This window comes from Haliotis asinina, chromosome 12 (genome assembly GCF_037392515.1).
Source record: "Haliotis asinina isolate JCU_RB_2024 chromosome 12, JCU_Hal_asi_v2, whole genome shotgun sequence".
NCBI classification, from domain to species: Eukaryota; Metazoa; Mollusca; class Gastropoda; order Lepetellida; family Haliotidae; genus Haliotis; species Haliotis asinina.
This window is the reverse complement of record NC_090291.1, coordinates 10,511,013-10,526,757: the sequence shown is the minus strand read 5'-3', so window position 1 is coordinate 10,526,757 and position 15,745 is coordinate 10,511,013. Positions and strand designations below refer to the sequence as shown.

The 15,745-nt window shown below is 37.3% G+C and overlaps 1 protein-coding gene across 9 annotated transcripts in view; it reads left to right on the top strand.

Moving 5' to 3' along the window:
- LOC137257721 (protein MTSS 1-like) overlaps window positions 1–15,745 on the top strand; it is a 288,334-nt gene that overhangs the window by 10,457 nt on the left and 262,132 nt on the right. For all 9 annotated transcript variants that reach the window (XR_010954602.1, XM_067795126.1, XM_067795122.1 and 6 more), the window contains exons 2-3: window positions 10,346–10,407; window positions 15,210–15,283. Coding sequence is in view for 8 of the 9 variants with exons in the window: in XM_067795126.1 (XP_067651227.1) it covers window positions 10,346–10,407; window positions 15,210–15,283 (136 nt within the window). In the remaining variant the exon portion in view is untranslated. The remainder of the gene's footprint in view (window positions 1–10,345; window positions 10,408–15,209; window positions 15,284–15,745) is intronic.

Below are 15,745 nucleotides of genomic sequence, written 5' to 3'. Positions count from 1 at the left end.
GTCCTGTGTACTGTAGTGTAAACACTAACTGGTCCTTGTCAGGCACAAATCGGAATCGGATTACTTCAATTCATGGGATGACATGAAAATATTTGTACAAGGAAGAGGAACCAAAGGGTCAGCCTCTTGATGCAAGGTGGATTTCATTTTAACAGGAAGTCTCAATGCACGTCATAGTTGATTCTCCAGAGGTAAATCCCGTTAACTCTGTTTGAAAGATGCTATCACCCAGGGTTGCTTCATTGTCTGGGGTCTCTGTCTAAAAGAACTGAGTTATGTTCCTCACTGAAGGAGACAGAGATGTTATCAAACCAACGACAAATTGATTATTGCAGGTAGTCTCTAGTTGTGTCATTGTGTTAATGGAGCTCACCTATGGGGTTGACACAAAGGTGATAGAACCTCCGCTGCTTGGCATGTTATGGATCTCAAGTGATCTGGGGATTGTGAGGTTCTTAAGACCTGTCAGCATAGCAACAGACTGGTTGGATTTGGGAGGAATGAAGTTGTTAAAAGACTGAAGTAGAGGAATTGAGTGAAAGTCGAAGAAACATGTTATTTCTTATGCTGTAACCTTGTTAGTTATTAATATTGACAGACTAAGCTATACGCCTGATAGTTTAGTTGCAAAAGGTGCATCAGTTTTTATACTATATTACCGCAAAATGAACTTTGTAATTTGTAAGATTTATTTATTTTCGTAATTTGGACTGTGTATGTGTGATGTTTATGGACTGAAATATAATATGATTTTTGTGTATTTAATCAGGTTTTGGACCTTGGGTGATATATCATGGTACTGAAAATAGTGCTGCTTTATCAGATGATAAATATATCGATACTTTTTCGTCTCATGATGTACATCATTGACCTAAAAATTGTGAATTTTCACTAGGTTATGTCAAAATTTATACTGTTACTTGCTACAAACTATGCATTTTAAAGAAAATAACTGAAGACAGCATATTGTGATATGCATTGTTTCATATCGTTCCAAGATATCGCTATATGTATTGTGTTGTGAAATTTCTACATCGTCACACCTCTGTTAGTTTTGTCATATAAATGTCATACTAATGTCGCACATTTTGCGATATGAAATCTAAGTTCAAGTGAGTCCCTGATTTGCGTGTGAAGGGGTTATTTGTTATATTTAATTAGTTCATTAGTGAACGTTTATGACAGTTCCAATGACTAAATTATGTGGAATATTCTGTGTATATCATCTGCAGAGATGTCATCAAACAGAAGCAAAATGGCAACGGTGATAGGGTCATGTTTTTGTGACAGGGGAGATAATTGGGTTAATTTATGAGATTTGCTAATGAGATAATCATGTTGATGTTATAATGTGGTGTAGCCTGTCTGCCACATGGCTAATTACCTGTCACCACACTACAGAGATGTTGGTTTAGTGTCAGTTCGATAATGGCTTAATGCTTCCCTAAGCTGCTGCTTATAAATGAAGGAACCTTTTTTTATTGTTGCAGGAGAGAAATATTAGGGAGTCATTGTAAACAATTATAATTGGTTTGAAGATGTCAATTCCATTATGCAGCGGATCCGGGGTTTGATTCCCCACATGGATACAGTGTGTGAAACCCATTTCTGGTGTAACTCACTGTGATATTGTTGGAATATTGGTGTGTGTAAGACTAGATTGACATATTGACTGACTGACTTACTCGGAGCCACCAAATATTAAGTTTTATTTGTTGGAGACCATCTTCATAGAATGCTTGTGTTTAGCTTTGTTTTGAAAAATGTGTTCGATACACCTAGTCTCAGTTTAGGCAAGTATATTTGTTCAAACTTTCACCCAGCTGAAAATGGGTACCTAGTGGGATGTCATGTGACCGTTAACCATTTAATACTTCCAAGAAGGTTTTCTTATCAGGAGTAATAATGTGCTGCTCTTTGAATGGACTTTTGTACCTTACAAATGCACTTATAAAGAAGAAAATCTCGACTTGCATCATTTAGACTTTTGCATTGTAGAAACAACTGGGCAGAAGAGAAATTAATCTGGTTCACGGAGGCTGACAGACTAATAAATTTCCATTCTTCAGCATGTATATGCTCATAACAGCACATGTGTGTCTTGACAATTTCAAGTTTACACCATGGAGACTGATTGGATTGACTGCTATTGATTTTTGACACCTCAGTTCCTTTGAGTTTTTTTCAAGCATAAACTTACCTGATGAGATACCTGAAATTTAGTACCGTACAACATGGGTGGACACAATACCTGCCTTTTGTTCTCTGGCTTGTTGTATTGCGTGTGGCTTGACACTGGGGATAGCTCATGTCCTGAAATGGCCAGTGTCGCTAACGAGGCGAGTCTTTATAGAAGTTGGTCGTAAATCCTGTCAGAGCCTTGTAAGGATTGGGTTGTTAATGGTTCGAGTCTTATTTCAAGTGCAGAATGACCGAGGTCCAGATTGGTGGAGAGTACATGTAGTGAGGTGATAGTTGTACCCATTGTTGTGGGCCCAGAATATTTTGTTCGAGCATTCTTCAGTGGAGTTACAAGGAGATTAGGTTTTAGACAAGTATGCACACAATTTAGATAATTTGTGTTACCACTTATCAGAGTAGCCAAGCAATTTGGCCTGGTCACAATCCTAAATTTCAAGACTTCAGGGGCTTAGACTGTGAATACTGTCTGGAAAGCTTAAAGTGTCTTCATTTATGAAGCCAGATTTGAACCTAGTTACAGTATATGAAGAGCAAGCACACTTACTGCTAGACTATAACATCAATATTTAGTTGAATGTCTCTTCATGATTCATGTGCCAGTTCTTGTGGGTTTGTATTGGTTTTGTTACAAACTTTGGTATACAAGTTTAATCATATATCATTATAGGTGTCCTGGTGTGTGTAAACTGTTAATATTGTGACACAGATTTTAATCTATCATTATGGTTAAAATAGGTAATCATCAAACAGTATGGTCTGCGAGAGGCAGATTATGGTTGTCATGGTTCCTGATGATGTGGATTATTGCTCATAATATCAATTATTTGATCAAGACATTCGGATGCAGTGTTTGAAGCTGGTTGCTAATGATATTGCTGAAATATTGCTAAAGGGACATTATACTACTCACTCACTCACTCACTCACTCACTCACTCACTCACTCACTCACTCACTCACTCACTCACTCACTCACTCACTCACTCACTCACTCACTCACTCACTCCAGCCTTGGCAAGCACCAGTCATACTGCTGCTTACAACATTTTTTAAACTGCCGATCAAAGTTTGATTATTTTGAAAGGGCATACATAGCTTCACAGATACAGTTCTTTTATTTCCTGAGTACGGAGGGCACAATTACCTGTGGCCATGTGACTGACATTTGGTGGTAGTTCCCTAGTATTGGTTCATGTGGCAGTGCTGTGCCCCGGAGATTACAGGCTGTAGACACGCTAAGATTACATTGAGCTTGGGGAAATGTTTGATTCATCACCTAAATGCCAAGGGGAATTTCTTTGTCTACATGAAACCTATGCAGGGTAGTTATTACATGAACTAGGTGTTGCTGTAACCTGTACGATGTTGAATGTTTGTTATTGCAATTTAACAGAACAGTAGCTTGGAATGGAGCCTGGATAAGGTCTTGTATGTTACCTGCTGATGTTTGACAGTATTGTGTGATGTAACCCATGAAGACCAGTGTTATAATTTGTCAGTCACCAATGCTTATCCTAAGAGGCGACTTACTGGATTAGATGATTAGACTTGGTAACTTGGTGGACACATGCCATCGCATTCCAGTTTTGCAGATCAGTGCTCATGTTGTTGATCACTGGATTGTCTTTTTCAGACTTAATTATTTACAGTCTGCCACTATATAGCTGGAATATTGCTCAGTGCAAAATTAGACTCACTTGATCACAGTTCCAGTTGGACTTAAGGAACTCTGAGGACAATGATTGTTAAGAGCAGCCCACATTTGAGGATGGAGTATATGAAGGGTATGCGAGCAGCCCATACTTCGTGGAATGGAGCCCAGGTTGTCCCAAGTGTTCTGTCATAATGCCTGGTTCAGTATTCCATGTGTATCTCATCATATTATTGCTGAAATATTTGTTTTTCTAGAAGTAAAGTAAATTCTTTTTCACTTGCTCACTTACTAATTTGAGGTTACATTTAGTGAAAAGCAACACTTAAATGCAATTTCATGACAGGAAATAAATGTAAGGTAATAAAAAGTAATTTTTTTATGTTAGATATAATTAGTTGTATATTGTTACACATATCTGGGGTTTTCTCATCAGCAAAATAAGAAAGTAGTATAGTCTAACCTCATGAACATTTCAGTTCAGACAAGTTGGACTTAAATAAAGGAGGTATCATCAACGCTGTCTTGACTTCTACATTTGAATGTAATAATAATTGATTGATACTGCTTAGATTGGGATTGTCATTCTAAACCCATCTTCCACGATGAGAACGTTCCCTCTAGGCACGCTAGATACTCCCCTACCTGTTCAGCCGGCCCAACGTAAGGGTTAATAATACCCTGAAGGACCATCCTGGACAAATGATGCAGATCAATGTCCTACCTGCTGCAGGCACTTTCATCCACCTGCTCCCTTGATGCATGTCACAGTGATGGATGGACCTCAATCAAATTACTAGCCATTGTGATTCCAAACAAATCCACTGAACTAAATAATGAAATGCCAGATGTATCTTTAGGCTGTCTGGGCCTACCAAAACAGACCTGGATTTTCAAGAGATTTAGTAATACCAGTTCTTACAGATCAAAACTGAAGTTGGAATCGATATTGTGTTTGAAGTGGTTTTAATGCTGTTTTGACAGGATTTATGTCATTTTTATGTACCATTGTAATGATAGGTAATCAAGCATGAAAGTCAGAGAGATGTTATTTCTGATGTTGAATGTGTAAAATAGAGGTTGTTGTATTCAGATTTTGCCGAAAATACTTAGTCTCCTAGATCTCTTTCAATTTATTGATTAAACCTGACATATATTCCTACCCCTGATCTTCAGCAACCCATGCTTGTAAGAGGTGACTAATGGGATCGGGTGGTTAGATTCGCTGACATGGTTGACGCATGTCATTGTATCCCCATTGAATGGATTGCTTTTGTCTAGTCCCATCGATTATTTACAGACCGCTGCCCAGTAGCTGAAACATGCTGAGTGTGCATTGAGCAAAAAACAAAAGTATATTCCAACCTGGTCTTTGTTCCACAAATTAACCTCGTGTTTTTAATAATCCCAGTGTTCCAGTACTGATGCAATATGGAGTATTGCACTGTAACATTTAATAATTAATTTTATCTATTTATATTTCTTGTCAAGAATTTGGAACACTGAGTATTGTTGTACATTCTGGGGACACAATACATACTATCCATTCTATACGTTTCCACATGCTGGAGGTACATGTGTTGCTTATAAGCTTATTATATTCTGCCATAGTGTATTAAATCCAGTTCACACACTCATTACCTGTCCATTGAAACTGTTATCTGCTATAGTATTGATGTCATCCATCATTATTATACTGATGTTGGTTGGTAGCCATTAGGACGCGGACAAGTGCAGTAAATCGATAGTTTGATTCGTTGTAAGTACTCTCACCATACCCTGTGTAGAGGAGCTGTAGACCCGCACTTCCCAGACACCTCTGTAAACCTGGACAGTGCTGTATTTATTGGTTTGACCAGTAAAGGTGTGACCGAACACCAGTATGATCAAGGAACAATTTGGGCTATTTTGATCTTTGTGTCAATATTGGCTGATCTCGTCCAGGTGTTGTGTTATCTGACCTTTCACCTCACAGTCATAAGTTAAACACCCCTGTTTGTAAACTGTTTTCTTGTGCCGACTTTATGACTTGTGGGTAGTGAAGAAATATTTTGACTATTGGGGGTAAATGATTGTGGATTATGGAGGCAACATTTCTGTTAGGGAGTGAAGGATTTTTTTGTCCGTTGTGACTTATCACTTTGGTTTTAAAGTTTTTGTGTTACTGATTATTTAGAAATGTTAGTGGTCTTCCACAGAGGGATCTTAGCACAAAGACTATCATAAGTCTGTGCTAAGTTGTGAGAGTTAGGATCAGTGTAACAGTCCTATCATCTCATGGAATGGGCCCACCGATTCTAGATTGTTTTTTCTTACTGATTTGAAGGAAATTGTTTCTTGTGATCTTCAAAGTGGTGTTCTTTGTATGAACTGTTCTCATGGACATGGAACGATTTGTTGAACTATATCATGAAATTCATGTGGACAAGTTATGACTGAAACCACTTGACAGGTCCCTCATATAAGTACACTCTCACAACTACACATTTGAAGATAGATTGTTTGTAATTCAGATATGAGTGATTGTCCCAGTTTTGTTGCTTAATCTGTCAGCACCTGACCCATGCTCGATGTTGTCACAAGCATCATATATTTAAGCTGTGTCACAGTTCAGGTTTTTCTCAAAATATCACTGACCTACTGTTATGTAACTTGACTGTCGATCAAGTGGCATAAAATCCAACTCACTCACTCACTCACTCACTCACTCACTCACTCACTCACTCACTCACTCACTCACTCACTCACTCACTCACTCACTCACTCACTCACTCACTCACTCACTCATGCAAATAGTGTCAAATAGCGATAATACCTGGTTTCACAAAGTAGTGTAGCCTGACCACGTGCCAATGGTCACAAAGACTTCAGACCATGAGCAGGATTAGGCAACAATGTTAGAATGTCAACTGACTTAATATCAGACATTAAGCCAGTACAGCTGAACACATCAGTGGATTAAAATGTATTTATTGTCTGGAAAGGGACAAAGATTCCATATAATTCAAGCATTGTGACCAGACTGCAGGTAATGAGGAGAAGGTGTACATGTGCTGCCTGACTAACTTTGTATACTGCAGGAAGAAGGACACCATTGAACCTGTTTTCAGCCCTTTTGTTAGAATTGTATACCAAACACTAACAGGCATTTTAAGAATTTCCTGAACCTTTGACCATGCAATGCTGGGTATGTTGTTCTAGAAATGATTGCCCTCAGTGAACTGGTAGCACATGATTTGATTTTTGAGGTCTACATAGCCACCTGATGACTGAAGTGTTATGCTGTAGATGGTTTACTCAGTGCAGGCAGTGACACGATGGGCAAATGTTATCATAACTGTATGACAGCCAACACCTGCTTGTTCCGATAAGATAATGGCTACCACTAGGTTACCTAAGACAAGTTTCTGATCATGGTAAATTTTGGAAATTCTTAAAATCTTTTATAATTGATGGTTGGTTCATTACAGCCAATCGTTCATCAGTGATAATTGGTTAGCATTATTGATCAAATTTTCCTGGTTGTTTGTTATAAATAATAAAGAAAAAACATGTAGTTCTTCTGGGGTTTTTTCAAGTTGCATAAAATGCATTTGTAAATTTGACATCCTCAAAGGAACATAAATTTCCTGAAGTCTTTAAGATAACCTCAGTCATGACTTGGAATGAACTTATGTAGTGCTTATGAAATGTTTGTGAAGGGTATTCTTTATGCAAACAAGTGATCCAGAATTATTTGAGTTCGATTATGAGAAATCATGGTCGATTGGTTGGTTGTTTAGTCATTTTGACCAATCGTCGATTATTTCAATTTGTCAGACCAGCACAAGATCATGGATCTATCTGACATGTTATATTTGGGATTATGCTTTCGTAGTAAAGTGCAAAATCTAGTACTGAAGATAAAATCAAAGTAACTAAATATATTTCGAGTTGGCCTGGTAATCTCATTCTGTTGACCATGCTGTTTTAAGCAGAGTCAGCTGAAATTTGGGCATGGCTGATGTGAGAATACATGTGGGTTCACACCTGTTTCTCTTGATGAGTAATGTGATGAGTCTCATTGCTGGTGACTAGTTTTATGACCTTGGCCATTCTAAAATATTTTTGTGTTTTATTTATTATTTTATTAAAGTTGAATTGTGATAAATACACGGTTATCTTTGATATGTGTTAACAAGTATTTATCAGCACGGAAACATTGTGCCATACAATAAACAAGAGGTTGTCGTCCATATTATTTGCCTTTTAATAAATATTTGTTAGAGCCAAAATTATTATTGAGTCTATCTGACTTGTTTATAAAGTATTGAATGTTTGATTTTTGAGGTTTTTTTGCCTGGAATGGAATGAGAGAACAAAAGTTGACAGAATGTTTGGGATTTGTAGTGTTAAGACCATCTGACCATGCATATATTCCAGAATTTTGTAGTTTAGTAGTTTTCAGAATATGTTGAGCATATGGTAATTAAGAAAGGTATCATAATGGTATACATAATCTATTTTATTCAATATGTGATTCATTTGGTATATATAGAAATACATACATTCAAGAATTTTGTTGTTTTATACTTTTCAGAATATGTTAATCGTATGCATAATCTGTTTTAACACAACATGTGATTTATATTTTGCATACAGAAATGTATACGCCTTTTGGCGTATATCAATATGAATGTCACTGCTGACATGAGATTATCACATGATCACAAGTAGGACATCTGAGTACTTGCAATGTCGCCATGCTTGACGTGCCATCGAGGTCGTGTGTTCACCAATGTATTTATATAAACACCTCCTTACATTATAGGGCTTGCTTATCTTGCTCAAACATTCGTACATGTTGTCAACATTCCCCTGATGCAACTAACATAAACACTTAGGACAGGATAATAAAGGTTGGTGTTAAAGGGACATAGGTTGCTTGTCATTGTTTTGTTTTTTCAGTGGACACTGGGCAGAAGATGTTTGTCACTGCTTAGAACATCAAGGATTTATGGGACGCGAAATTTCAGTGTCCTGTACACATAAAAATTGACAATAGACACAACGAAATTTATTAGCACATCCACAGGAATGCAGAAAAAATCCAAATACTTGTTGAAAAAATTTCAATCAAGTGACAATGAGATAAGGTCAAACTTTAGGGATGAGCAACTTCTTTATTCAGGTGAAGCAACGTTTCGATACAGCTTCTTGTATCTGTGTCAAGCAAGTGACAGTGAGTTATCACTGAGTCTGCTACCATCTGGGTTATGATATTATTTGCAATTTAATCATTGTAACAGTATGATTATCAAGATACACAATACATTATCAGTAAATGAATTACAACAATGCTACAGCATAGCATTAATAATGATATTTAAGTGTTAAGAACCCTAATTTTGTAGTCCAAGATCATTTAAAATGAAAGTATGAATGGACCATCAAATATAGGACTTAAGGTAAATCCATGGGATAGATAAGTAGACAAAGAATACAGGTTGGGTCAGTCCCTATGTAGCCTTCTATTGTTGTATGTATCATATTGCATGTATTAACCCTTGTCTCATGATACAAACCTTTTGTGCTGCTGTCATAGTACATGATCAACACAACTGTCCTCTTGTGACAAGATTCCTATTTTTTATGTGAAAGATAGAAAAGTTGCTAGTTGAAGGGATGATTGAATGAGGTTTGATCGAAATCCAAAGTCCTCTTCTAAAAGTGATTTTATTACTAAGAAGGTCTAACAACCATACTTCAGCTCGGACGTGGTTACTATTTGAGCAATAAGAATTCAGTAGAAATTGTGCCATATTGTCTTATGAATTTTACATGTCCTTTGAAAATATATTCATATGAATATTCATAGCCAGATGTCACATTTCATAGCCTGTTTCTATTGTATATTGCTTGAATTTTGCTGACTACAACCAAAATATCTCATGTTACTATGTAATTTTACATATATTTACAATTAACACTATCTGGATATTCCATAACTTCGGTCAGAAGGAACGACAGATTAGTTTTACGTTGCACTCAGCAATATTCCAGCTATTTGGCGACAGTCTGTTGACAATCTAGTCTGGTCCAGACTATCCAGTGTAGATCAACAGCATGGGCATTTATCTATGCAACTGGGATTCAAAAACAGGTGTCAACCAAAGCAATGAGCCTGGCCACCCGATCCCGTTGGTCTCTTCTTACGCTAAGAATGGGTGAATGAGACAATTCTGTCCCAGATCATTTTTTGGTTTATGATGCATGTCAGTGTCTTGACATCCTAACTGTGTTAATATATATGCTCATGATGTCAATCACTGGATTTTCTGGTTCAGATTGGAATCTGGATTGTCTACAAATGAAACTGGAATATTACTGAGTTTGGCATTAATGACAGACAATGACCACAACACCATCATGTTTTCTTATTTGAGAGTTGAAATATGAAAACGTTTTGTCCCTGTAGCTGCCAGCATGTTACATGTTTTCTTCTTTTGTTTCAGGGAAGTTCGCCAATATGGGAGGATTTTGCTTACAAGGCAACGAAAATGCATTCTTCTTTGAAGTAAGTAGTTCATCATTTGTCAACAAAACAAATGGCCATTAATATTCTTTTTCAACCTGAGCTCAGTAAACTGGAAAGAAATTGTTAAGATTGCTGTGAAATGTTTCTTCAAGAACATCAGTTACCTTACAGACATATGTTATGTGAACAGACCCACGGTAGCAATGATGATGTCTTTTATGACGTCTGGTGGAAAACAGACACAGACTGAGTTTTATCATATTTATCTGATGTACATCAGCATACAGCCATCAAATTATCACAAGTACTGTAGCGGTAAATATTACAAAAATATCTCATGAAGCAAACAATTCTGTCCCTTGATGTAGGGTACCATTAACCTACAAAACACTTTTTGTAAAGAAAATGGCAACTGGGTTTTAAATGGCGGCCATTGATGTGGAAGTTTTGACACATTGTACTGAGTTACTCAGTGAACTCATCCATCTGTACCATGCTTGATGTTGCTTTGATGGTCCCAGACAGTGTTTATATCCAGCCTGTCCCCCTTGAATGGTCTAGGGACCTAATATTGTGGTGTGCTATGAGTCATCTTTACATTGTACTCACTGCTGTGGGCCTGTACAATATACTGGGATATACACTGTCTGTATTTGGAAGTTAACAGTCTGAAGGGATGTATAGTCTTGTACTGACCTAGATACAGTCATTGCTCTGGGACTCTGAATTTAATTACTTGTTCATTGTTAGTTGGCGAGATAGGTCTAAAAATAAAGATATGTGATATTTGGTTTATACTGATCAAAGAAATATGAAATGAGATAGATTATTGAATTCTTACATGTGTATAGATTTTCTGAGGGTGTTTGCAGTTCAGAGTCTGTATGGGAAACTAAGGATAACAGAGATAAATTAGGACTTTGATGTTTGTAGATTGGTGTTGATGACATTTGGTAGATTGCTTTTGGTGATGATGGTAGATTCGTGTTTATGATGTTAGTAGATTACTTTTGGTAATGTTAGTAGTTTGGTGTTTATGATGTTTATAGATTACTTTTGGTGATGTTAGTAGATTGGTGTTTATGATGTTAGTAGATTGGTGTTTATGATGTTAGTAGATTGGTGTTTAAGATGTTAGATTGGTTTTAGTGATGTTAGTAGACTGGTGGTTATGGTGTTAGCAGACTGCTTTTAGTGATGTTCGTAGATTAGCATTGATGATGTTAGATTGGCATTGATGATGTAAGTAGATTACCTTTGGTGATGTTAGTAGGTTGGTGTCAGTGATGTTTAGCTGATGGGTTGCTTTGAAGCTTGGTGAATAAAAGTCAGTGGGATGTTTAGTAGTTAGTTTTGAGTTTAATGGATCACATTTGATTCTGACAGTGAGTGAGTGAGCTACACACAGCAATATTCCATCTATATGGTGGCGGTTTGAAAATAATTGAGTTTAAAACAGACAATCTAGCAATCAGCAGGTTGAGCAGAGATCTATGTAAGTGGAAACCAATGACGTTTGTCAGCCAAGTCAACAAGCCTGATGTTTATGAAGTATCAGCAGTGTTTCGAAATGCCTGCTTGCCCAACTGCCTTGGATGGGTTATTTCCAACAAAAACTGCCAGATTCTCAAATTCACCTGCCTGACAGTCAAGTTAAAATTTAGACATGTATTACGAATTCATGTTTTTTCGTGGGCAGTAGCTTTTTTTCAGGGCTGACAACTTTCACATCTAACCAGCCTTGTCTGGCTGAAATTGTTTCGGAGTTTCATACCTGGATATCATTCAATCATGTTTAGTTTTGTTGCTGTTTGTTTGATAAGTTAGGACATTGCTGTGATTCATGAATTAGTGAGTTTGATTTTGTTTTATGTTGCTTTTAGCAATAATCCAGCAATGTCACAGTGGGGGACACCAGAAATATGCTTTACATATTGTACCCATGAGGGGCATCGAACAAGGGTCTTTGGTTTGACAAGTGAATGCTTTAACCACTGGGCTAACTCACTGCCCAGCTCAGATTCATGAGCAGAGAACTTGTGTACACCCTGAATTGAGAGGGAAAAAAAGAACATGTAATGGAATCCTAGGTGTAAATGGTCCCAAGAAAAGTACTTCAGGAATAGGGATGTCACAACAGGTAAGTTTCATGAATCGATACGTATCATGATACCTATTTTCAAAGCATTATTACATACATTTACCTACATATTGAATATTAATCTTACAAAAAGATAAAGAGGTCAACAGGTTTGAATGTCAGAGATTCTTATCTTAAACATATTTAATCCGATACTTTCAAAACTAAATATTGATACAGTTTGGAATGTATGGATAGTGGTCTTGTAGAAAAGGTATCGATGCATCATGGCATCCTTGTTTTGTAATACTACTTATAAGAAGGAATATGGAATGGATTGAGTGCGATTGTCTCATTGTACCCCAAGATCATGGAACACGGTCATGGAACATTACTTTAGATATTGATCATAGATTTAGTCTGGCTAAGATTTGGTTATTTATTTGTGGCTGCCATATAGCTGGAAAATTGCTGAGAGCCTTGTAAGACAACAAACAAAACAAGCAGTAGACTTGGCGGTCTTCAGCTGGAAGGAAGTGTAACAAATACTGTACTGGTATCTGACATAGAAGAACAAGAATCAACATGTGACAATGAAGTTCGGAAGGAGTGTTTTCTTTGAAATATGAAGCTTTTTAAGTTATCATGCATTGAGATATTAAGAGTCATATGTACTGTGAAAATATGATTATTCAGCAAGTCTTGCTTGGTTGTATTTTGACAGTGCAAACAAAACATACATTGAGTGACTACTTTTGAATGAATTGAACAGATGATTCACCTCTTCATGTAAGTGATTGTCAAAGAGCTTGATATGATCAAAAGATTTGTAAAAAAAATTAACAACATGGTGATAAGACCTGAGTCTCATGTAAAGATAGCGTTTTGTAAATGTTGAGAGATGTGTTTCTCTATGTACCAGTTTGTCGTGTGCATGTGCGATGTAATGAGTCATCCCCAGATATGTGAAAGGGAGAGAAAATGGAGGAATTTCCCAGGAATATACATGTCTTGTGCAATTCTACACCTCAACAAAATGATCTTTGCAGGGCAATGTGTGTGTCTCTTCTTTTTGTTCGGTTGGTGTAGAGGATAGAATGATGGGCAGATGTGATGCCACACTTTAAAACATGGCTGTGTTCCACAGTGGAGTGTTTGAAAGTTTAATTTATGGGTATTTTTTGAGACAAGAGATTACTTTTTCATGTCTTTAAATTTTATGTGTTTTTAGGTACTATATTTTTGGGGTTTCCTTTCTTTTTTTTTTGAGTTTGTTCATTCTTTCTTCCTTAATTTGTGTCTGATTCAAACATCCCAACTTATTTACATCCCCCAGTAGTAGTTGTTAAATTACAAGCCTCTACTTTCAGTTTTTCTCTGTATGGAAGAGTGATGATAAACTTTCATTCACATTCTCACTCACTCACACGCTTGCTCATCCCACTCACCCAACGCACGCACTCACTCACCCAAGTCACTGACTGACTGTATTGGACACAGTGCGTAATATCCAGAGTGCTGATGTCAAGTTTATAGTGTTAGCATCTCAACGTACTTTTCAATATGTACTTCTTCACTGCTGCCATGATGTTTCTTGTGGAAGACTCCAGTCCACAATTTTTGTTCGTAAGTTAAAAACAAAATCAGACTCCATCATAAACACTACAGGGCACTCATGCTCTGTATGCAGCAACATACAGTTGGTTTGAATGTGATCCCCTCTACAGCTTGATATAATGACCTTGTGGAAATATGATAGATCAGATCCTGTTAAATGGTGGTCTTCCTTGTTCAGCAGGTCACTGAGCATTCAGACAGTTGATTGTTTGTGTGTTGCATGTTGCACTAAGCGATATATGACCTGGTCTTAAATAATGAATCTGAACCAGACAATCCAGTGATCAGCATGACCACCAGTCTACACAACTGGGATATGATTACATGATAAACAATTCAGCAAGACTGACCACCAGATCCATCAGTTGCCTCTTGGTGCAAGATGTATTTGAACCCAAATCTTCACATGTAGTATTTGGACAGCAGAACAGCTTGTCTGTAGAAATGAAGGTATCTATAGAAGTGTAGCAGTTACCATCTGTTAGAAGTATGATCTTCTGGTAGGTGGGGTAGTCCATTGGTCAAAGTGTTAGCTTGTCATGCTGAAGATTTGGTTTGAATCTGTGCAAGGGTACACAGTGTAAAGCCCTTATTTGGTGTCGCCTCTGTTGCTGTCACTGACATATTGCTAAAAACAGTAAGAAAATGTTCATAATCCTTGGTTTTTGCATGACAAAACTTTGAGTCCATTATCACCATAATGAATAATGAAGAGTCAGCAGATATTCATGGTTATTCATGAAGATTTGAGTCTGCAAACACGTCAGAGCATCGCATGATCACAAAGCTCAGTCACCATGAGTAATTCTATGTATAACTGCTGGTATTACTCAATAATGGTCTACGGCCGTTGTTAGTCATTCTACCCCTGATATTTAATATGTAAGCCCAGACAGACAGTGTGACAGTTTACTTACATAATGTAACAACACTCGTACTCCTCCACCCAGGGAAAAAAAATCAATAACAAAATTGCCCATTTTTATGTCCATACATACTGACTTCTAGCTGTACATAAACATTTAAACACTTGATTCCCAGCTTCAAGTAGTATTTGATTTGTGTAAGCTTTTAGCCACCTGTTTATTTATGTCTGATTTACAGCCATGTTCCTCTAGATAACAACTGGTTGTTTTTCCTTCAGATCCACCCTCATAGCAATCAGCGCTTTCCTGGATGCCTTTCAGAAAGTGGCAGATATGGCCACCAGCTCCCGAGGTGAGTGAGTTCAAGGTCATTGCAAGGAATGCTTACGCAAGTGAGGATGATCACTTGCAGTCAAATTGAGTTCAGGTGTTGAATGAAGACGTCTGTTCAGACAGTGACTTCAGTGCTGGAGTACGTTATTCAGTGTTTTAGTCAATCAGTCAGTCATACGGCTCTTACGATACACTCACGTATTCGGTGAATTGAACCGTAGCACTTCATGAACGTAATTTGTTGTTTATGGTCACCTGAACCAAGCATGAATGAATATTTAAGATTTTTCATCTGAGCATGTTTTTCCTGAGACCTTAATTGAGATGTGAAATAATGGAATATGTACTAGCGTACCAGTAGCGCAAGTCATGTTAGTTTGCAATGTCTGCCCATGATACTGTGGACTACAGTGATCGAAATAACGGCCTGCCCGACTGCCTGTGGCCGGTAAATTGTGAATCGGGCTGCCTGGAAATTCTC